The sequence below is a fragment of the Syngnathus leptorhynchus genome, chromosome 13 (genome assembly GCF_054491065.1).
Source record: "Syngnathus leptorhynchus isolate UIUO chromosome 13, UIUO_Slep, whole genome shotgun sequence".
Lineage (NCBI taxonomy): Eukaryota > Metazoa > Chordata > Actinopteri > Syngnathiformes > Syngnathidae > Syngnathus > Syngnathus leptorhynchus.
In genome coordinates this window covers 6,711,555-6,733,130 of record NC_141207.1, presented here as the reverse complement: position 1 = coordinate 6,733,130, position 21,576 = coordinate 6,711,555, and the positions used below count along the sequence as shown (strand labels likewise).

Sequence of the window (21,576 nt, the reverse complement as noted above, 5' to 3'; positions counted from 1 at the left end):
AATAACAACAACAAAAAAAAGTTTGAAGACTTCACACTAGGGTAACAAGTTGTCAGTTGGCAGGACATTTGATTGGCCAGCAGGTTTACAAATCTCCATCTTGAGATGTGTTTGGCATATTGGACGAGGCCTGTAGCAACCCGCAATCAAATTTGCTATAAAAAAAAAAACTGCTGTTAATCGTAAACGAGGTTTGGAAGATGGATGCGTAAACACTGGCCTCAAAATATCGGGTGTGATGCCAATTCCTTTGTTTTTGTTGTATATTTGAATTTTGCTGCATTTCCTCGAATCTCAGTGGGGCGATGCTGTCGTTGGAATTCGAAAAAGCAAAGCCGGTGTTATGACCGTAAAAGGGTAGCAGAGGCTACCTTAAAGTTTCTGCCGTGAGCGACGGGACATCGAGATCGATGGGCCAGTAAAGACGTCGTCCGCGACGTATTGAATGCGCCTGATTTAATGACTCAGCACTTTGCTTCTGACTTTGACGGACATGTTAATTGACTTAATGGGAAAATTCCTTCGACTGGCTCTCTGTGCAGAAAGACAAAGATTGTTTTTTTTTTTTTTTTTTTTTAAATCTGTGATTTATTACGGGTGCATTTAAGGATGATGTGTGCCTTGACGGCGAATGAAAATCATTTCTCGAAATGTATTTTAACCTCTGATCCGAATCATGGAAACACAAATACTTTCATTAGTCAGAAAGTCAAACAAAGCCGGAATCAATTATTTCACTCACTTCACTCTGGTCTCTTACTTGTTACAAGAATGTAAACAAGCAGATAAAGCAGCGCAAATAAATACCAAGTCAAAACTGGTGTTTGTTGAGAACAAAGAATTTTTCTCTTTAAAAGCTCAACTTTGACAAAAAAGATACATGGCAACAAATATTGAGCATCTATGACGACGCTAAATGCTAACATGCTAAACCTGTTCACAGAAGGCTTTTACACGTCACACAAAAGCAAACAGCTATGGTTAACGCCATTTTCCCAGACTCTTACAAAAAGTCTTAGAAGTCATTATGCAATTAAAAAAAAAAACTCATTTTCATGATTGACCAGGTCCTTTTATAACGAAGCATCACGGTAATCCATTTTTCAAACTAAGTCTAACTTAATGAATTTATTTTCCTTCATTTTTGTCCAGTTTTGATCTTGAGGTGACGTAACGCAGTTCTGCTCCCCCACAGTGAGGAGACAATGACACTTTTCAGACACTTCGAGTGAACATGAAATTGCTCTGCTCATTCTAAACAGACGAACAAATCTGCACTATTCAATGAATAATAAATATTTTTTTTGCCAGCAATTAAGTGACTATCGACTACAAACAACACAAACAATAACCCCAACTGTTTCCATTGTTCTCATCCCGCTCTCTCATTTCTTTCCTGAATCGAACGGACGATATTCGATGTGTGGATTCCTTTTGTGTCTCTACAAATTGAACAGTTGCTCACGACAACAAAAGCGCTCGTCCTCTTGGGGTTTCGCGGCGTAAGAGTGGGGAAGCGCTGGCCATCTGTACGCATCTTAACCATCTCAACACTCAAATGGTTCATCTGCATCCCATTATGAAAACAAATATCATATTCGTGATAGTTCTTTGCAGGTTTTAGGTATGTTGACTGTAATTATTCCTTATTGTATTGCTTTTCTTAAGCTTGGTCTTTTAAAAAAAATACACCCAAAGGGACACTTAGTTTTTGAGAAGATTACCTCACAGGGAAGGCCAAAAAAAAAAAAATCTGTCATTATGAACATAGAATAAACGTCATCTCCTGCGGGGGTTTACTTCAAGCAAACCAACAGAGGAGCACCTGACAAAGGGGGGAAAAAAAAAACAACAGCAGGAAGGATGTTGGATGGCTGAATGGGAATATAAAGTATAGCCACCAAGCCGCCATCCATTGTTAGCACCCTCCAATCTTGACTTTGATTAATTCAGCGCACATAACAGTTACCAGATGTCATTATTTATTTAGAGTATTTAATAGGCAAAATGCTTCCTGTGAATAATATATTTGGGTGTGGGGTGGGGGGGAGTTCTCTCTTGATGAATATTCACAAGCTGCGAAGGAGGTAAGAGGGGGGGGAGGATGATATTTGGCCCAGCTGCACCACTCGTTCGCTCGGCTACGGTGGCGACGGCGGGATCAATATGGCTCGAGCCACGTGTGTGTGTGTGTGTGCGTGTGCCATTAGACGAGCCAAAGCTGCTCCGAGCCAGTTAGGCTCCTTTCCCTCTGCTGGGAAAAGGGGGCTGTTTGCTGAGCTGTCAATCACTGGATAGCCGGTGTTGTTTTTATTAAGCCAAAAAGATAAGGTGCATATTTGTATGGATTTTTGACGCAGCGACTCATCAGTAATTCATCAGAGATGAAAATCTTAGGGATGGAATTTGTTTGGGATTTTTTTTTATACTTTGTCTCTATATGGTAATGCACCGATTTTTCATCTTCAATTTTCAGCGCAGACATGATTGAAAAGCAATTGACTAAGTTTCGATGATAGTTTCATCCGAAAGTGACAGCGCCGCCTACAGGCCTGGTGTGCCTATTATAGCATTATCAGCATTTAGGCTTTCGTGAAGATGACTAGATGAGCACTTTCCCTTGCAGAAAATAAAAACTTCTTTGATTTCCGCTCACGTGCTTGGCCACGACTCAAGTGTAAAATTGAATCCCTCTGTCTATGTCCGAACTGCGCTTAGCTCAGCCGGCCAGAACGTGGCATCGTTGAAGAAAAAGGGGGACAACTGCAACCTCATGAGAGGAGTAGATAACAACGCTATAAAGACTCAAGAAGAGGATGGAAAGGGAGGAAGAACAAGTCCTCTTGAGGTGTCACCACAAGACCGAAATCAGTGATTACTCATCCGGAAAATATAGAAACGGTGGGGGGAGAGACTCTACGGCACAAAGGAACAGATTTTGGGGAAAACAAAGACATAAAAGGACAGAGCTTGTGATCCACAGCGTGAACAAAAGGCGAACAAAGGCAAAAGCCGGGACCTTCTATAATATGCATGAGGGCTGAAGAAACGGGACGCAATGATACTGATAGGTCACTAATACACAAAGGCCCTCCACATGGCTGATTCAAGCAGGCACAATTCAAATGAAATCCTGATCGATGGAGCCAGGCGATTTGGAGATTCGGGCTTGGGTCATTAGTAAGGACCCGGGGGGGGGGGGGGGGGGGGTAGACACAAGTAAACAGCACAACCCAAGAGGAAGGGGAATGTTGTGTCAAACTTCACTTTCAATTGATATTCTCAGTCTAATGACATACACACAAAACTAGAATGAAAGAGCTGACGGTGAATTGCAATTCGGTATAAGAAAATGTAGAAAGTGCAACTTGGGAAATGTAAAATTACTTAACCATAGTCATGATATCGCGACAATTAGTGTGGTCGATGAGGTTTGGATTTCTAATGAGAGCTGTTCAAATGCTATCATGCTAACAACAAGGATGCTAATGTGAGAATAAAATGCAAGTGTTGTGAATGAACAGGATATTTTGGATTCGGAAGGTTTTGAATTGGTCAAGAAATTGGCAGGTAAATTTGTGAAAATGTGAAAAAATAGGAATGTTTGGAATGTGACTTTCAAAATAATGGCTGAATGAGCTGAACATTTTGAATTAAATTTGCAAAATATCGACATTCATTTCAGTGGGATTCATTTTTCAGAAAGGAAAAATTGAAAACTCAAAAAATAAAAAAATTAATTGATTGATTAATTAATTGATGGTGGCCCGGATGTCTTAAATGAGCTGGATATTGTTGTTGGACTGGTTTGATTTTGAGGACTATGGAAGGATTCAGCATTTTAAAAAAAAAATCTGCATTGATTTAGGAAAACGTGGAATTCTGAAAATCTCTCAATTTAGGGAATGTGACTTTTCAGTATGTCATAAATGATCTGAATAAGTTTGATTAAATAATCAAAGACATAGAAAAATATGAAATCTGCATATTGTGATGTCAAGTTGAAGAAGGACTTAAAAAAGTGTCATGACAATATTTTCTGGGTGCAGAACAACATACAATCTTCACAAAATGTATAATTCTATCCAAAACATCTTTTGCAGTCACAATGCTCGAAAATACTCTCAGTGGCAAACTCACCTTCCGGCAGAGGTGAGTTCCGGTCCAGAGGAATGCAGCGTGATGCTCGTAGCCTTCCTGAAGCCTTTGGATGCGATGCAAGTGGTAGAGAGCTGCAGGGCATTAAAAAAAAAAAAAAAGTCAATAAGAATGTGTGTGAAGGAAAAAAAAAAAAAAAAAAACACAGCAACACTCGTTGTTGGTCTTTATCCGTAAAGAGGTGTCCGTGCGTGACTCCTGGAGGAGGAAGAGGAGAGTGAGTGGTGATGAGGAGCTCCGGAGCGGTGCTCACCTCTCCAGCAGCTGAGCGCTACTGAACAAAAGAGCGCGCTGCAGTATTCTAATGAGGGGGAGGAGATGGGGGCGGTGTAGGGATGCTTACAAAAAAAAAGGGGAGGGAGGGGGGGGGTTATAGATTACAACTTGCTGCTTTTAAGCTTGAATCATGAAATTTGGTGAAGTCTTATCATGTCTTGTAACGATGAAATTTGCCTGCTGCACTCAGCTTGACGTTCCAATCAAATCGTCAAATTATTGAGTGTACATGGAGTTATTGTTTATCGTAACAACAGAAAGAGATGGAAGAGGGTTAGTTTTAAAAGATCCGGCGGAACGTGATGTCATCTAAAGCCAGGCGGCGCTTTGTAGCATCGCAAGTATAATGATCCCCCAGGAGGGCCCGGCCTCCCGCCCGCGTGTGTGCGTGCGTGCAAGCAGGCGCCGGCTTTTGTTCCTCTCCAAGATTTTGTTCTCATTGCAATTTATCTTCAGCTAACAAAACGCCTGCGTGAACATTTAACATCCAGTTAGGAACCCGGAGCTGTCCGCGGTGCTGATCGAGTGTTGACTTGACTTCAATACATTTAGCGGGGGGATTATTTCGATTCATTTCATTTTAAAAAGGTTCAAGCCATGAAAGTGTAGCTTTGTTTTGAAGCGCTGCCTGAAATGACCTGAACCACGGAAAGTGCTCCAAATAATACATTTTCTATTAATTCCATAGCGTCCCAGTTCTTTGGGTTGATTTTGTGTCGTCAGACCATCACACTGGGATGAAAGGCATATTTGATGCAACGGTTTCAAACTCCACGCGTGGCTTGTAAGCGTCCTTTGGCTGGTGTTGATTACATTTTCGGAATCCTTAATTCGACAAAAACGCAGAGAAGAGGGGCTTATTAAAAATACCGTCTAGTCACCCATGAATCCCACTGGAATAATTAATCAACTTTGTCCCTGAGAGGTTTCATTTTGGAGGAAAGGGAATCCAGTTTACTTTCAGCGTAAAGGCCACGATGGAAAACGACGAGAGATGAGCCGCTGTCGAATACGCCGGCGTCTCGACGCGGCTTGTCTACCGACCGACCAACAAGGTCAATTAAAGAGCAGTAAAATCAAGTCAACCTTGAACAAAGGGAGCGATAAAACCCGCTTTGCTAAGACATGTCATTCCAATCAATTATAGTGGATTACAGGTCAATAACAATGTAATTGTCATTGCAAAAGTGCACCCCCCCCCTCCCCCCAAGGTGCAGGTTGAGCGGGCTAATTGGGCAAAAAGGCGAAAAAAGGATACGCGCTTGGATAATTGCAGGCATATTTTATTAAATCTGCTCGCGGCTAAAAACACAGCTCAGCAACGGCGAGGGGGTCGGGTGTGTTAAAAAAAAAATGTGGTTTGAGGTTTTTGTGGTTAGGAGCGCTGATGGCGACTCCGCAACTGAGTGACCTGCATACGACACACACGAGCACTAAAAGGCAATCGACAAATGCACTCGGCCATTTGTCATCCGTCGCCTGATTGAAGGGCTAGATTACCTGCTGGTGGAGGGTGGGGGCGGAGCTTAGAGGGCAAGACGGAGGCCAGGGGGGGAGAGGACGCTAACGGTTCAACCGCGACGGTGATTGGTCGCGGTCGTGTTTTATGGTTTGTATATTTAATATCTCACAATTGAGCATACTGAATGTTTATTAAATGAGATTCAAATACGGTAGCAGTCAGAGAAAAAAATAAAAATCATGAAAAAGGTCACAAAGACAAGATCGGACCTTGTAAATATGAGTTGCTCAAATTAGTTCTTATAAATGCAGTTGAAAGTGAGCATGGGCAAATTTAGCTCGCTGTCAATTGACGTTCCCAACACAATATTTGCAGTAGACAAAAGCCTTTTTTTTTTTCTTCCTCTCCCCCCCCCCCCTAAATATAATAACTGACATAATGCCTTGTGGCATGTCTAGCAAGCAAAGAGGACAGAAGGGGGAGCTGTAGCGTCAAATCTTATACAGATCAAATTTGATGAACATAATGTGCTTCTAACAAGAACATGAAACGGACTGACATGGCCCCAAATCGACTATCGGGCAATTCTTGCTCGAGTGACTCACCGTCTCGTGATATTACCGCGAGATATCCGATTTTGTTTTGTTGTTTGTTATTTATTTCATGCTAGTTTCACACGTCTTTTGGACAAATCTTGTTTTTATCGCCACGCCGCTACGCCCACTTCTGAAGTAAACAGTGATAACTAATTAAGCCACTGATGGATTAACTGCGCTGCGTTGAGCGAGCGCCTCATTAAGGAAGTGCGCCAAAAAATGACGGTGGGAGCGACAGATGATGGGGAAATTAAAGAATGAAATGTTATGCTTTGGAAGAAGGCCAGCGCTAATGTGACTTGGACATGCTTTTAGAGTTGATGAGATATAGTATCACCCAAAAAAAAAAAGAGATTTCGAGGCGCCGGCTACGTCAATTTTAATGATACAAGCCGAACGCGATTTACGGCTCGTGTTCTACTTTTCCCGAAAGTGGCTCCACCGTGTTAGGTGGAGTAGGTAAAAAGGGATTCGTCACGCTGTCGACATCCCACCGACAATCCCCCCCCCCCCGACTGCCTCTCTCCGCACGCGCTCTTCGTTTATTGTGTGACTTACAGTGCAAATGGCGAGATGAGGGCAGCAAAGTGATGACAGGACGGAGACGTTATGGATGTCCGCAGCGGGCGTTAATGCACTTAATGCACCGCGAGAGGCAGAAATGGACTTTGATGGATGACGCCGATGAAACAGAACACAAGTCGTCTGTTATGTTCAATCCCGTTCCGCCGTTCCGATCCGCAATCCCATTGTAGCCTAGCTGGATGAGACACACACATGGAGTCAATATCATTTAAAGCGTTCTTCCACGACTGACCTCCATTCCTCATCCCCTCCACCACCTCTCGAGGTTGTCTCCCATCAACTCTTACGGCAGATCACAACGTCATCTGCAAACATCATAGTCCGCCGAGACTCCCGTCCGACCTCGTCTGTCAATCTGTCCATCACCTCGGCGAATAAGAACGGGCCCGCATCTTTCATCCTGTCACCCCTTTTACCTTGTCACTCCAGCAGCACACCTCAACTTACACTAGTTCTGTTGTGAAGGAAGCCTTTTTTTTTTTTTTTTTAATGAAATGTTTTATATGATGAAATGAGGTGCTAATGGGCAACTAGAGCAAACTTGGTTGTCTGAGGCTGAGACGTCTTTTAAAATTATGTATCGTACACGCACACAAACTCCGTCAACACACTTATTTAAATTACGGACCGAGGCGAGCAGTCGCGGCGTCCATATGGTTGCCTCCAGCTTTTCCGACTTTAATGATGTCATTGGAGAATAAATGTCAAGATTCGCGGGGGAAGAGAAGAGTCTCACAGTGCTTTCTTTAGGGAGTTGGGGTTTTTTTTGTTCTCTCCCAAAGCTTCTACCAACATTGGAGGTAAATGTAACAAAGCTACTAATTTTCTGCATTGCAAATGAGGTAATTATTCATAATCCTTGAAATGATGCTACGTTCCATACAAGTGGGAAGCTGGAAAATTCTAAAGTCTGACTCAGAGGAAGAACGTTTGAAAGCCACCCAAGTCGCAAATCCCACTGGAGGCAAAAATGATCAAATAAAACTGAGGTTAGAGGACGATTTAACAACAAAAGAAGCAGTCCTTCTTCTTGCTGAGCTCCTCAAGTCAAACACAATTCTATAAAAGAGCATTAGTGCAAATAAGCCATATATATATATATTTTTTTTTCATAAATAATACGTCAGGCTCTCTTGCACTCTCGCAGGTGCACGCCTCCAAACTCAATTACTGGCGAAGTTGCGAGCGAGTGTCGGCCGCCCAAGTAATACATCAATGTCGCGCGGCGGCCATATCTACGGGTGGAATATCATTTTCTCATGTTCTCTTCAAATCAGTTCCCAAACAGGTAAAATGAAAACAAACTGCTATTTCTGCCAGCCACGGCCCATTTAACAGGTTCTGAATGGGAACGCTGATTGAAAAAAAAAAAAAAATGAGAGAAAAAAAAAAGAAAGTGATCCTCAACCTAGATAGAAGTAGAGAAAGTTGATTTTCCCTTCTGTGGCATGCCAAACATTTTGGCGGCCATTTTGCCCCCGTGAACAGGTATTTCCGAGCGCTACCAAGCAGCAGCTTCAAAGTAATAAACGAGACAAAGGGCGATGCCTCCGGACACGTTTTCCTGCCAGAAAAGACGAATAGACTCCTGGCAAAGTTTACGTCTGCAGCCGGCTGCCAGGTTGTGTAAACGTATGCTAATGACGGCTAGCGAGAGCGCTCTAATGAGCCTTTATCCCCGCCCCCTGCCACCTTTCCCTGATTAATTGGCCTCCAGGAAAAAAAAAGGCAGCCAATAGCCTCGCCGTGATAGACTTCTTTTCAACTGAAGAGAGCTATTTTTTGTCTCCACTTAAAAATCCCCTTCATGAAAGCCAGCTAGGAAAAAGCTTTTCCATTTTTGAGCCTACTCACAGCAGGGAATTTTTTTTTTTTTTTTCTTTTTCTCAAGAGCCAATGGTGCTATATTCCACGCTCCTCGGAGCTACAAATGTTGCATTCGTGTACTTAAATGAGGCGGGGAGGATGAAAAAGCATCCGAGCATAAACAACATATTCTTTGGCTCGTTTTAACGCGGCGGAGCAAACACCTCACGCCAGGCTATTATGTGCAGGGAAGGAGGGGGGGGGGGGGGGGGGGGGGGAGAGAAAAAAAATGCTAAATGGGGTGAAACGCACAGTAGAGAGAGTCGGCGTTGCGCATACGCGATTAAAACAATGTTGATTTGACACAAAGTGCCGGAAGGTTGTGTGGAGTTAACAAGGCGGTGCACGCACACACATCCATCCCTCCACTGTACTGGACTACAAAGAGTTCGAAGTAGTCCCGCATGAATTGTGGATTGTCTTGGCCAACGTCTCTTTGTCTTTCACCTTTGCCTCTTCCTCCCCAAACTAAATCAAGAATGCACGTTTTCTTCTTGAACTGGCTTCCAGTTTGAAGCTTTAACGTGAAAAGGTTGACGGGAGGTGGGTTGAGGGAGGGACGGGGGGGCGGGGGGGGGTGTTGTCCAATGTCTGCTGTTGGACTAACTCAATCGCAAAGAACACAACAGAGCCCCAGGCTGATTTCCAAAAGGCAAATTGTCATTCCGAGCGGCGAGGCACCTGTCTGCTGGAGTTCATCTCCGGTGCTGTGTTCTCAAGAGAGGAGGGAGGGGGCGTTGTGTTTCAGAAGACCACATGAGGATGGTGGGGCAGAACAATGAAAGTGAAATAGAATCGAAATGAAAAAAAATCCGGGAAGTTCGTATTGGCTGCCATTCACACAGCCACTCGATATAAAACCTGAGCGAGACCTTTTGGACCCAGGAGGTGCGTTTAAAACGGTTTTTCTCCAGATGCGTCGTAGCCTTCAAGAAGCGGTCCAATTACAAAACTGTCGAGACAGATTAAAGAGGCAGCCCGTTTGACGGAAGCTCAACACACAGTGCGCTACATCTCGCCCCTTCGAGAACGCTGGTGCAGAAAACAACTGAGCTGACACGCAAGTACCTCGGCACATCTGTCAGCAGTACTTGACCCCGTCAGACACCCCCGGCACGCTGATTGTCAGCGTGAGGGGGGGGGGGGGGGGGCGAGCCAACATGAAAGCCATTGACGAGCTCTTTTTAATTGCGGCAGAGTCAAAGTTGTTGGCGCCTGTCAGATTGCAAGAGGTGAAAATGAAGCGTGCAACTCCATCGGAAAATCTTTTTCTGTCATTAAATGCGTTCAAAGCCGAGGTGGTAATCAAAGCGTCTGCGGTTGCATCTCTGTCCAACGGAATTTTACCAACAGATGATGATGATGATGATGCTCAAAAGCTTCACCCGAGACTAATTTGTTTGACGGCCAAACTTATCGAAATGCAATTTCATGCTTGAGTGTTTTGTCGCTGATATTGGCGCGTATCGCTGACATTTCCATTTCATTTTCTGAAAAACATAATGGACGTAATAACAACATCACAGAACTGATAATTAACTGGCAGCAATTTTTGACTGATTGGTGGCTTTCAGAGTTCTTATAAGATACCCGTTTAATCCACCTTGGTAAACATTTAGGGGTTTTCTGTCTCAGTTAGAAACGTTTGCGCCGTAGTGGGTGTGAGCACAGCCGACTTCTTTACTGGCTTTCGTTGCCCTTAAAGTAAAACTCCAGTTCAAGTTGTTTTACTCACCACAAATTCCGGAGGGGAACATCTGCCTCTTTAGCAGCTAAATGTTCGCCAATTAGCCGCTAATATACGCAACATCTGCCTGTTGCGGCTGCTCATGGATAACAATGGGAAAATCATATAAGGTTGTTAATGTCATGCTTTTTTTTTTTTTTTTTTTTACTCCATACAGATTGTTATTTGTGACTCTCTGACTTTTTCTTTGGTGCGTCTGCTACGTAGGAGTCAGCAATATTATGACTTGGAACTACCTTGGGAACTTATGAAAGTCTTGACTTTCGTTGGACTTGAACGACATGAGCTTTGACAAATCCTGTTCCTGTCTGAAAATATTTTCAAGAGCGTCTGCTATTCATTTTGAAAGCAGAGTTATTTTTGTCGAGCGCACTCGAACCTGGCAGCCCACCGCTATGCTATGAAGCGGAGTGCAGAGGCCACTGTGTGAAGCGAGCATCATGGAGGGAGATGTGAAGATTATCCAAATTGGATTCAAACGTTGCATTTGGGCAAGGTAAGAGACACAAGACAAAGACGGCTAAGCTAATTTAGCACACAGATAAAATAGTCAAACTTAAGCTATGCTTTATGTTTTGTGTTTCATTGATAATACATTAAAAGACTTTGCTTTCAGTCATGCTGGAACAGACAAAGAAATCAAAAACAAGATAAAAAAAATTGAAAAAAGTCGTTTAATACCTCGGTGGCGCGCCTGGCCACCTTTTACAAGGCGACAAGAAAGTGATCTCACAGACAGAGAATCACATCCATCCCTCACGGTGAGTGAATAAATTACAAGTGATTGTGCTTTGTAATGAAGGCAGTGGTGCATATTGTGCAAACGTGCTGCTTTTTAATGATTTAATTAAAGAGCCTCACTCAAACTGGAGCGGAAAATTTCAACACGGAGCTGAGCAAGACCGAGAGAGGGAAGAGAAAAAACAAACAAAAAAAAAAACAATCCTGTGTTAATTTCTGCGATGGTTTGACAGATGTGCTTTACGTTTTTGGTTTTTTTTTTTCCTTCTCTCTCTCTCTCTCTCTCTCTCTCTCTCCCTCCATGTCTTCCTTTTCCCCCACTCCACAATTGGCTCATTTACCCATCGGGATGCTCTAATTCTCCCACATACACTTTAGACCAGAATGCCATCTGTGGCTTTAGGCAGCTGAGCTTGTGCTTAATCATTAGACAGATTGACTAAATCCAATTTAAATATGTGTAGTCGTGTTCCAAACAGCAATCCTGAAATTAAACATCTTTTTCTGGTCCATTATACTACTTTTTGGAGCAACGTCACTGGAAATCTCAGTGTGTGTGTGTCTCTGACCACACCCCTCACCAACACACGATTGCCTTAAATAGTATGCCACCATCTTGTGGCCAATAGTGGAATTACACTCAAAACCAACAGCTCACGACAGACGTTATAAATGTAGTGTACAAATAAACGAACCCGAAACCCACAATGGAAGGAGGTAATGACCGTATATTTTTGTTTTTAGCAGTTTGGATAGATTTCACCCGACACCATCCCAAGCCATTTTTGTTGCCTTCCACAATGGTGACTCCACTGTAATAAGTTGTTGAACGACAACAAACTCTTGTATTCACAATGCAGCAGCAGAAAGGTCATCCTGCCAAGGCAAAAATCTAATTAGGTCCAGTCAAGGTCCCAATTTGACTCTGAAAAACTCTTCTCCACCTTGCCAAGCAGAATGTAATGTCATTTCTTCACACTTCAGTAAAGACGACGCTACAAAGAGGAATTTTGATGGAGAAAAAAAAAAAAATCAAGGATCTTGCCATACAAGAGAAGAAAAGTCTCTGAGAACATCAGCAAAAGCTAGAGAGGTCTGAAAAGAAACATTGACCATGAGAAACAAATTCACCCTCCCTCACACACACACACACACACACACACACGATGCAAGCAAATACTTTATATAGTTACGGAATCTAGTCGTAGAAATCCATTTAAAAAGAACAACAACATTGGATTAATTGAATGCTATCATTTCAATCTAAACAATCAATCGAGACAACAGATAAAAATCTATCTGATATCAAAGAATATTTCCAGCAGCCAAAAACAGACATTTTGATAGCGGCTAATCATGCTTGCTATTGAAAGGCACCGTTATTTGAGTTTATATCAATGCTTTGTTGTTTCCGCAACCTTCACAGCAGTCATTCTTAAATTGTATGTCTTAAATAATGACAGAAAATGGCTTTACAGTCTTTGTGGAGGAAATCTTGAAATCCCACCACTATGACAATTAAGAAGAGGGTCATACAACGGGTAAATAGTAAACATCACCATTGGAGACGATCGCAATTATCTGAGAAAAGAGGTCAGGGAGAGTTTAAAGCGTTGCCAGTCAAAAATAATTACAGTAGCTATTTTTCCTTTAAATTGGGCATAAAATAAAACACCTTCTAGAACCTCTATGACTCCTGCTAATATATACCTTATTTCATACATATAATACAGTGGACAGACCTTTTGTTGTTGTTGAAACGGTTGCCTGGCAACTTACCTAGGTTCTGAGTTTCCTATTGATAGCGGGAAAAAATATATATATTGAGAGGAATGCACATGGAGGCTCATCTTCAAACTATTGATGGATCCTTGCCTTTCTACACACACACAGACCTTTGCCTGCAGGGCCATTGGAATATATTAGCAATTTTGTTTCTTTTTGTTATGGAACTTAATTAGCAACATTTCACTTTTCTGGAGAAAAGGCACGGGGGGAATATGCAAACTCCACACAGGAAGGCCAGAGTCGGAATCGATCCAAGCAACTCTGAATTATGAGGCGGACGTGGTAACTGGCCACAGCTTTAATACAATTTAAAGGTATAAGTGTTGTATTATTCATGAGGATTCACTACATAACGGCTTTATGGCTTATTTCAGTGAGGCTGCAATTTTAAAGACGTCACGAAGCTGCTGTGCAAGCGTGTATGCAAAACCAGCTAAATAACCTCTCATAAACATGGGGAAGATTCATTTTAGCAAGAAAAAGTTGTTCACTGGAAATAAAATGCTAAAAAATTAATAATAATAAAAAAAGTGACTACATTAGCGTTTTCAGTCCATGGAGCCTTCATTTATAATACAATACAAAGTACTTGACAAAATAAATATCACTCACCCCAGCCGCTGAATTCAATGAGCCTGTTATTAAAAAAAGAGTAGAAATTACAAAAATAGTTTTTAAATATAGGAAGTAAAAACGTTGTCAAACAATTAAATACTCAGGTAACGTACTCTTTTTCGGTAACGTGGTATTTGTATTGCATTACTTACAGCTGGTTACGTTGTGCTTCATTCCCAAATTTTTAAGGAAGTTACCTTTTTTTTTTCCTTTTTGTTGTTCATTTTGTACCGTTGTTAGTAGTGAAGCAAACATTTTGCGTCCTTAAAATACTCAACTTTTTACACGTAAGCTCACACTCGTCAACGACGCTTTTCCGTATTTTGTAATGACAGCACCTGACACCCATCTAGTGGTTGATAATTGTAACGGCAAGTGACAGTGTCTGTCGTAAAATTTAAAAATACGACACCTTATCGCTTGACGGCAGATAGTGCCACAACCAACATGGCTGATTCATTGATATGCGGCGATACTCAATGCAGGTATGTAAATCAAATCACACGTACGTTCAAAAGTATCAGGATGGAAAAAGAACGTGAAATTGGGATCATTTGCAGGGTGAGTTCAGTCCTAAACAGAGATGTGAAGCAGTTTGGAAAGAAGTTCATGTTTGATAGCAACGAGGAGACGTGCTGGAACTCAGACCAGGCAAGTCTTTCTATCTACATGCTGATCAATCAGTTTGACAGTCTTGCATGTTGATTTTTTTTTTTTTTTTTAATTTTCAATAGGGTGACTGTCAATGGTTGATGTTGAACTTCCCCCAATCGGTTAGATTGTCTGAATTTAAAGTTCAGTTCCAGGGAGGCTTTTCGGCCAAAACATGCAAGTTGGAAGGTAAAGTAGCATCTATGCTCAGATTTTTTTGTTTGTTTGTTTAATCGCCATATATTTGTTTGTACAATGGGAACTATATGCAAAACCTTGCTTTTTTATTTTGTATACCGTTCCCAGCTTGTTTAGATTTCTCTTTCCTGTTGTTCTCTGCAGGTTCTTCAGTAGATGGAGACTTCACAGCGATTAGTCATTTTTACCCTGAGGACAACAATTCTCTTCAGATATCCTTATTTATTTATTTATTTATTTATTTTACATAACGGAGGTTGTAACTTGTAACACTCTGAATTGGTTACCAGCCAATTAGGGCTATAATAAGCGCTTAATCACATTGTTACTGAGTGTTTATCATCACCACAGATGATTCCCCCATTGCATTATGACTAAAAAGCAAAAATGATCTTTCCTTAACTACACACCCACTGCTTTCCCATACAGGAGTCGGCCACCGTGGACAGAATAAAAATAACATTTGAGCACAGCACTGACTTTTTCGGGAGGATTATTGTTTATACTTTGGACATCCTCGGGGACAAATCCACATGACCGAGAAGAAATATGCAGGACATCAGAAGATGAATGTGCTGCCACAGCATAAATGGACTGGAATGCTTTTTTGTATTTTTATGGAATTGACACTGCAACCGGTGCTAATGAATCCCTCTCCGAAAACCTTGACGATACCGATACTATGTATCGATACCACTAGCAGTTTTGATACATAAAATTCCCTCCCCAAAAAGTTGTCGAAGATCATTTTTAAAGTATCTCAATATTTCAATATAGAAATTGAAGATGTAATGAAGACTCATGGAGTGTCCAGCCAGTTAATGTTTTGAATTTCTCTCAAATGCCCACAAGTTTATAATTATTATTCTAGCAAAGCACAGCATAAAAAAATACATTTATTTCAAGTTGTTTATATTCATTCTTGCTGATCTACAGCCAAACTAAATAATCTTGCTTCACAGTTGCCCAAAAAAAAAGTTTTCCATGATACTGCCTTGTATAAAAACAAAAGTCGTCTCTCAGTGTCACTGTAATTTATCGGCATGCTGGCTTGTAGAGTCTTAGAATATGGTCCTCCAAAACCTTCTGAACTACAACACACAAAAAAAAAGAAAATACTGTGTTGAAATAAGCACATAACTCTGAAAAGCTGTCAAGCAGAAAGGTTCGAATTACTCTTTTTGTATCCGAGGGCAACAGCCAAGGCCATTGCGCTGTAGCCAGAATCCGACTCTGTGGTCATGTCGGCTCCTTTGGCTCCAAAAGTACAAAATGATAGCTTAGTGTAAAGAAGAAGATAAATGTATAAAAATGAAATAAACATACCCAAAAGCGCCTCGACGCATTTAACGTGATTTCCTCGAACGGCATACAGAAGCGGAGTTCCTCCATTCTGCAATCAAAGGAGGAAGAGGCGGAGTTTTACAAATTGAGGAAATTGATTTGTTCTCACACTATTTTGAAGACTTTAAACTGGTTCTTTAACAAAAAATAACAACTGACAGGGGGGGGAGGGATCAAATAAAACTCAAAAATATGAAATTTTCCCACCAAGAGCAGCTCCTACACAAAAGGTACCCACCCAGTCATAGGTGTTGACATCAACCCCGCGTCTGAGGAGCGACTCGATGATGTCCACGTAGCCTCCGGAACTAGCCAGTGTCAGCGCACTTTCACGGTCCCTCGCAACTATTTTAGGGTCCGCGCCCTGAATCGCAACACCATCCGTAAGTGATTATCCCAATTAACCTTCTTCCGCCTGCCCTCTAACCTTTTCCAAGAGAAGGTCCACCACTGTTTTCTCTCCAAACGCCGCTGCCCACATAAGTGGTGTGAAGCCCCGTTCGTCCTGTTTGCTCAGCAGTGAGATGTCTGTAGAACAGGTGTGCAAGTTAGAATCCTGGACTAATCATTTTATGCTGACAATGAACTTTGGTCAGTTCAAGCCTCACCTTTACTTAGTTGTACTGCTACTTGTAAGACCTCACCCTGGGCAGCTAGCTGATGTATGGACAGAGCTTATAAATAGGAAAGAGAAATAAATACATACGGTCAAGCAATGGGGGGGGGGGGAGATTGTAAAAACTTACAGTCTAATTTTGCCGGGCGGACATTAACTTCATTGCCACGCTGTCTGTTTGTGAGCGTGTCCGAATGGTTGAAGAGACCCTCGTCGTCTGCATCAGCAATTTCTAGAGACACAAAGCCGTTTAAGTAACCACAGTAATCTGAAAACTAGTGAATTTGTTTTCAAATGAAGTCTGGTTTCTCTTTTCACCTCTGTACTCAAATGATTTTTCACTTGATGAAAGAATATTTTGGTCCTCCTCTCCTCCTGCATCCATTATCACCGCTGGAAGAAAAAAGTAGAGTACATAAAAAAAGAAAAAGTTGAAATATAGTCACGATGTCGTTGACTCACCACACCCAATTTACTTCCTTGTAGTCAGCAAAGAGTGGCAAAATACATGAAATGTTATCATTCCAAGAACTAAAAATATTTTTTTTAATTACAAAAAAAAGCCTTACTGTACGTCATCATTTCATGACTAAAAAAAGTCTTACGATACATCATCTTTTTAATATATATATATATATATATATATATATATATTATATTTTATATAAAATATATATTTTTTACAAATAAAAACCTTCCTATACATTTTTTTTTACTAAAAAAAGCTTACTATATGTGTTTGTTTTTTTTTAAGTAAAAAGCCTCACTATACGTAGCAAAACCGCATAAGATGCGATCATATGATTTTGTGTGCGGTCTGTACTCTGTGTTAACAAGAAAAACGCAAAAACAGGCTAGTGATGCACATTATTGATATTTGTTGCATATGTACCTGAACAAAAATGCTGGAACGGGTGCTGTGGAATATATCTTACTCACCTAAATTGGGAACGGCATTGCACTCAGTGGGAGCAGTGATGCTCACTTTCTAACTTTCGCTTCTTTGCTTCTGACATGTTTAGTATCGCAGGGTCAATTTCTTCTTCGTCTACTCTTGTCCCTTTTGGCGGAGCAGCTTCCTTGATCAACGGTAATAGTAGAACAAGTAGCGCCCTCTAGTGTTAAATTTAAAAAGTGCAATACACTCGGGCAAAAGTTGAAGAACAGGCTATATTGGATTCTCTATCAAATTTCAATTATAGTTTTTTTTTTTTACAAAGAAAAAAAGCCTTACATTTTTCAAATAAAAGCACTATTGTTTATATCAGATTTTTTTATGGCTATACTTTATGATTAAAAGAAAAGCCTTACTTTACATTGTCCTTTTTAATAACAAGTCATCAATATAAATACAATCACCCAGCAAGAACATAGAATCACAGTCATTAATCCAAATAAATAATACAATCAAACACACGACAACATAAATGAAGAATTTGCAAGCATAGCAAACGATAAAGAGCTGAAAAAAAAAAAGAAAAGATTTTGGGGTTGTTGTCAGGGGCCACTATGATGATGCAGCTAATCAAAAACAATTTGTTCATAAATAAAATCCTAATCAACCGTGTCCCAAGTGAAGTGCTGTGACAAGACCATCTGTGCAGGATTGTGTGCTGAAGAACCTCTGGAAAAATCTCAATTTCTCAGCATCCATATGTCTAGCTTAAAAGGTTCAAATTTAGTTGAAATCTGTCAAAATATACCCTGACAAAACAAAGCCTAAAATTCAAAGCAAAATGGCAGACTTCTTCTACCTTTTCAGACATCCTCCATATTGTTATGTTTTTTTTTCCAAAATCAACCTTGCAAGAGCGCTTAAAAAAAAACAACAGTCAAAGGAAAGCCTGGAGAAAAACACATCCTCCTTTTGACTCTCATACCGGACTGTCATCAGAGGGCGTGTTGAGGGGGATGGTGGAGAGCAAGGCATGCTGGGAAGATACAGGCTCCGTGACTTTTGGGAAGATCAGGTGCACTTTCTGGTCCTTTCTTCTCCACTCCGAATACAATTTACAGTGGAATCGCAGACACACCTGCACACACATATTATCATTATTCAAATTCATATCTCTGTAAAAAATAAAACCAACCACCAGATAGACACAAACACCAAAATTCATATACAGTAGTGAGAATGAAGGCTGATGATTACCATAGTCCAGAGTATGTAGATGGTGAAGAGGAGAAGGGTGAGGGAGATGAGACCCGTATTCTGCAGCACGCTACCAAGCTGGAGGTCATCTTTGATGCCCTTCAGGCACAACCAGCCCGAAAGGGTGGCCAGCGGCGTAACAAACAGGAAGCAGACCATATCGCAGAACGCCAACCTCCTCTCCTCACGTAAGTTCTTGTCGTGCACCCACTGTGCGGGAAAAAACACATTCAAATTTGTATCACACTTAGCTTAGCTAGCATATTAGCATGATATGGTTGATAAAGTGTTTACCTCTGTGAAAGGTCTGAGTCTACGTTGGATGCTGAAGTGGGCGTTGCACAGCTCGCAGTAGTTGGTGTTGGAGGAAGACAACCAGAGCTCCAGGCAGCTCTTGTGCACGGTAGCCAACGTGCCGGTGCAGTCGCACGGGGACAGGAGACCTTCCGCGGAGCCTCCCTCGTGGCAGATACGACAAATGGGACCATCGCTGCACAATAAGTGTGAGTGAGTTGTGACTTATCCAAAGACAATCGACTTCAATGTATCCAAGATTTGCGATCATACCTTGGCAGAGGTTTGATCACAGAGGATAGTAAGTGTTCATCAAAGGTCATGACCTGCACAGAGCAGTGTGCCGGGCACTCGCCGCCTCCTACTTCTTCCTCGGCGCTCGTTTTAACGTCGGTGACTTTTGCACAGTCGCACAGGTCGCCGCCGGGCTGGTGGCAGCAAACGCCCGTCGTCATGCTTAATGAGTGAGGACACAGACGTGAAGTTTGGACCGCGGAGTAGAAATTCCTGCAAATGACAAATGGATTGATGTAAACGTGCCTACGTGCAAAAAAGTGGAAGTGCTAAGAGGTGTGCATAGCAGACTGATAAACAGCTGGCCACACCACGATAACCCCAACGTGAAGATAAGACGCAGACCGATGACGACAACAACTTCCGTAGACAAATGTTGTTCATAAAACAGAAATGCTCTCTAATCCTGTGGATTAAAAATGTGATGTTATGTTTTTCCCAAGCATGGCAGATGGTGAACAAAAACACCGCTGAGGATTTGAATCACTCAATAATATGTTGGTGATGATGAATTAGGTGGATATAAACATTTAAAAAAATTACACACTGATCATCAAATGCCAGGTTTTATTATAGGTGTTTATTTATGTCACTTTTTGAAAAATTCAAATGAAATCAGTTGTCATTTTATATGTCACAGTTCAGGTGGAAAATGGTTTTGTCTTATTTCTTTATTTCACATAAAATGGACAATTTTAAATAAAAGTAGAACATCTAAATTCATTGCTTATCAGTAATTATCAATTCATATATTAGTTGCTGAAGAATCACTGCCCCTCTAATTCAAAATGAATAGGAAAAAAGACACAGTTGGTTAAAAGTAAAAGAAAAAACGTTATGACGGGAAAAGGTATTGTGATGGTGAAACATTTTCCGTTGTTTTATTTTAAAACATAAAATTATACATTTGTAACAATATCGTTGGCCAAAACAAATTCTTTTTATTTTATTCCTTCACACAATTAACGATTAAGATCTCCAGATGAAGAACTCAACGAACGACAAAAACTGCAATTTGTACAAGCATGATTTCACTATTCAAGTCAAAGTAAAAAAAATAAAAAATAAATCTTTGTCCTGACACTTCACACAAAACACGGCAACAAAAAAAAAACTTACCCCCTTTAATCTTTAATCCAGAGTTTGGCCGGAAAACAACCTGAACGAAGTGTCAGCGAGTTTGACAAGTAATTCGACTGCTACAGACGGCCAGTTCGAATTCCACTTTTCTCACTGGCTTTAGACATCGTACAGGCAGGCGGGGCTTGCATTACAAATCTACCTTGGAAACTCACCCAAGTTGCTGCCAAGAATACAAAACGCATCGGTATTAAATCGGACCACGTGACACGATGGATGACGTAAGCACGCACTGTGATAAGAGAACAGAAGCGGACTAAGACCAAGAACATTTCTGAAGATTAAACATGAAGTGAGTGAATCATATTTGTAATTGACAGGAACATGAATCAACATTGAAATAAAAACAACCTGAAATTTGACCCGCTTTAATATTATTCACTCCCTCATGATAAAAAGCATCATTCGTGTCACACTCTCCACGTCGTCTTGCAATTTTGCCAAATATTCTTAATTTTGATATTAAACCACCGTCTGGCATCGTGACCAGGCTTTAACTAGGAACCCATCAGCGTAATGCATATGGATTTTTTTTAGCATTAGCAGTTCACATTTTAGAGGTAACTTTTTTTTAAAAAAATAATATTTAAAGTAAATGTTGTGTCATAGCAACAAGCAATAGTTCCTGTAAACTACGTCACTCTTATAAAACCTTACTCCCAACTCTGTTCAGGCAATTTTGCTGGGAAACGCCGAATGACTGACAAATGGTTCCAAAAATACATTTGACGTTGGCTTTATTGACGCATCAGCAAATTTCACAAGAAATATCTGACACAAATCCTTCCCTGCAGTGGTCAAACAATTACTGGATGTTGCTCAACAGAGCGTGCGATTCATCATACCATTGAAATGCAGCATTTATCATTGAAATGTTACCAGATGGAAGAAATGTAAAATAAAAAAAGAAAACAATGAAATGATTGGACATGCAAAAGCATAATAGCCGGTCCATTGTAAGCTTTTTTTTTTAACATGAAATCACTTGTCTTGCTTTGGTGTGTGCTTGGAAAAACTGGATGGCTTTCATATTTGGAAGTCAAGATGGTAAAC

General features: G+C 41.0%; 4 protein-coding genes across 7 annotated transcripts in view; 1 reads left to right on the top strand and 3 right to left on the bottom strand.

Moving 5' to 3' along the window:
• The window catches only part of ncanb (neurocan b), a 61,222-nt gene extending 47,082 nt beyond the window's left edge, over positions 1 to 14,140 (bottom strand). The window contains exons 1-3 of the mRNA XM_085927769.1: positions 13,987 to 14,140; positions 13,832 to 13,854; positions 4,141 to 4,232 (exon numbers count right to left, since the gene is read on the bottom strand). Of these exons, the coding sequence (XP_085783895.1) occupies positions 4,141 to 4,232; positions 13,832 to 13,854; positions 13,987 to 14,089 (218 nt within the window). The 5' untranslated portion in view covers positions 14,090 to 14,140. The remainder of the gene's footprint in view (positions 1 to 4,140; positions 4,233 to 13,831; positions 13,855 to 13,986) is intronic.
• A 69-nt stretch (positions 14,141 to 14,209) lies between these two features.
• Positions 14,210 to 15,588, top strand: nr2c2ap (nuclear receptor 2C2-associated protein). Its single transcript, XM_085928895.1, has 5 exons — positions 14,210 to 14,319; positions 14,395 to 14,485; positions 14,569 to 14,674; positions 14,828 to 14,895; positions 15,092 to 15,588. Exons 1-5 carry the CDS (start codon positions 14,282 to 14,284, stop codon positions 15,218 to 15,220), a joined length of 432 nt encoding a protein of 143 aa, XP_085785021.1. The 5' UTR covers positions 14,210 to 14,281; the 3' UTR covers positions 15,221 to 15,588.
• rfxank (regulatory factor X-associated ankyrin-containing protein) lies at positions 15,560 to 17,696 on the bottom strand. 2 transcript variants are annotated; one of them, XM_085928893.1, is made up of 9 exons: positions 17,583 to 17,696; positions 16,962 to 17,036; positions 16,774 to 16,875; positions 16,636 to 16,701; positions 16,455 to 16,555; positions 16,266 to 16,391; positions 16,010 to 16,076; positions 15,860 to 15,940; positions 15,560 to 15,774 (listed from the first exon to the last, which is right to left on the bottom strand). In XM_085928893.1, exons 2-9 carry the CDS (start codon positions 17,026 to 17,028, stop codon positions 15,719 to 15,721), a joined length of 666 nt encoding a protein of 221 aa, XP_085785019.1. In that variant the 5' UTR covers positions 17,029 to 17,036; positions 17,583 to 17,696; the 3' UTR covers positions 15,560 to 15,718. The 2 variants fall into 2 exon arrangements, with proteins under 2 accessions (XP_085785019.1, XP_085785020.1); XM_085928894.1 differs by lacking the exon at positions 16,266 to 16,391.
• A 272-nt stretch (positions 17,697 to 17,968) lies between these two features.
• LOC147047199 (E3 ubiquitin-protein ligase MARCHF2-like) lies at positions 17,969 to 21,562 on the bottom strand. 3 transcript variants are annotated; one of them, XM_085927997.1, is made up of 5 exons: positions 20,503 to 21,562; positions 19,363 to 19,596; positions 19,090 to 19,285; positions 18,796 to 19,005; positions 17,969 to 18,676 (listed from the first exon to the last, which is right to left on the bottom strand). In XM_085927997.1, exons 2-5 carry the CDS (start codon positions 19,542 to 19,544, stop codon positions 18,518 to 18,520), a joined length of 747 nt encoding a protein of 248 aa, XP_085784123.1. In that variant the 5' UTR covers positions 19,545 to 19,596; positions 20,503 to 21,562; the 3' UTR covers positions 17,969 to 18,517. The 3 variants fall into 3 exon arrangements, with proteins under 3 accessions (XP_085784123.1, XP_085784124.1, XP_085784125.1); XM_085927998.1 differs by having other exon boundaries at positions 19,363 to 19,545; XM_085927999.1 differs by having other exon boundaries at positions 20,679 to 21,562.
• Positions 21,563 to 21,576: the final 14 nt, after the last annotated feature.

What these genes read in the sequence shown, in the direction of transcription:
- rfxank (XM_085928893.1), bottom strand. Translation starts at nt 17,028, where the DNA reads ATGGATGCAGGAGGAGAGGAGGACCAAAATATTCTTTCATCAAGTGAA. An exon ending in AAAATCATTTGAGTACAGAG is followed by an intron (nt 16,876 to 16,961) that starts GTGAAAAGAGAA and finishes TTGTGTCTCTAG; the next exon opens with AAATTGCTGATGCAGACGAC. An exon ending in ATGCGTCGAGGCGCTTTTGG is followed by an intron (nt 15,941 to 16,009) that starts GTATGTTTATTT and finishes GTACTTTTGGAG; the next exon opens with CCAAAGGAGCCGACATGACC.
- nr2c2ap (XM_085928895.1), top strand. Translation starts at nt 14,282, where the DNA reads ATGGCTGATTCATTGATATGCGGCGATACTCAATGCAG. An exon ending in CGTGCTGGAACTCAGACCAG is followed by an intron (nt 14,486 to 14,568) that starts GCAAGTCTTTCT and finishes AATTTTCAATAG; the next exon opens with GGTGACTGTCAATGGTTGAT. An exon ending in CAAAACATGCAAGTTGGAAG is followed by an intron (nt 14,675 to 14,827) that starts GTAAAGTAGCAT and finishes TGTTCTCTGCAG; the next exon opens with GTTCTTCAGTAGATGGAGAC.
- LOC147047199 (XM_085927997.1), bottom strand. Translation starts at nt 19,544, where the DNA reads ATGACGACGGGCGTTTGCTGCCACCAGCCCGGCGGCGACCTGTGCGAC. An exon ending in GTGATCAAACCTCTGCCAAG is followed by an intron (nt 19,286 to 19,362) that starts GTATGATCGCAA and finishes CTTATTGTGCAG; the next exon opens with CGATGGTCCCATTTGTCGTA. An exon ending in TCTACATACTCTGGACTATG is followed by an intron (nt 18,677 to 18,795) that starts GTAATCATCAGC and finishes ATGTGTGTGCAG; the next exon opens with GTGTGTCTGCGATTCCACTG.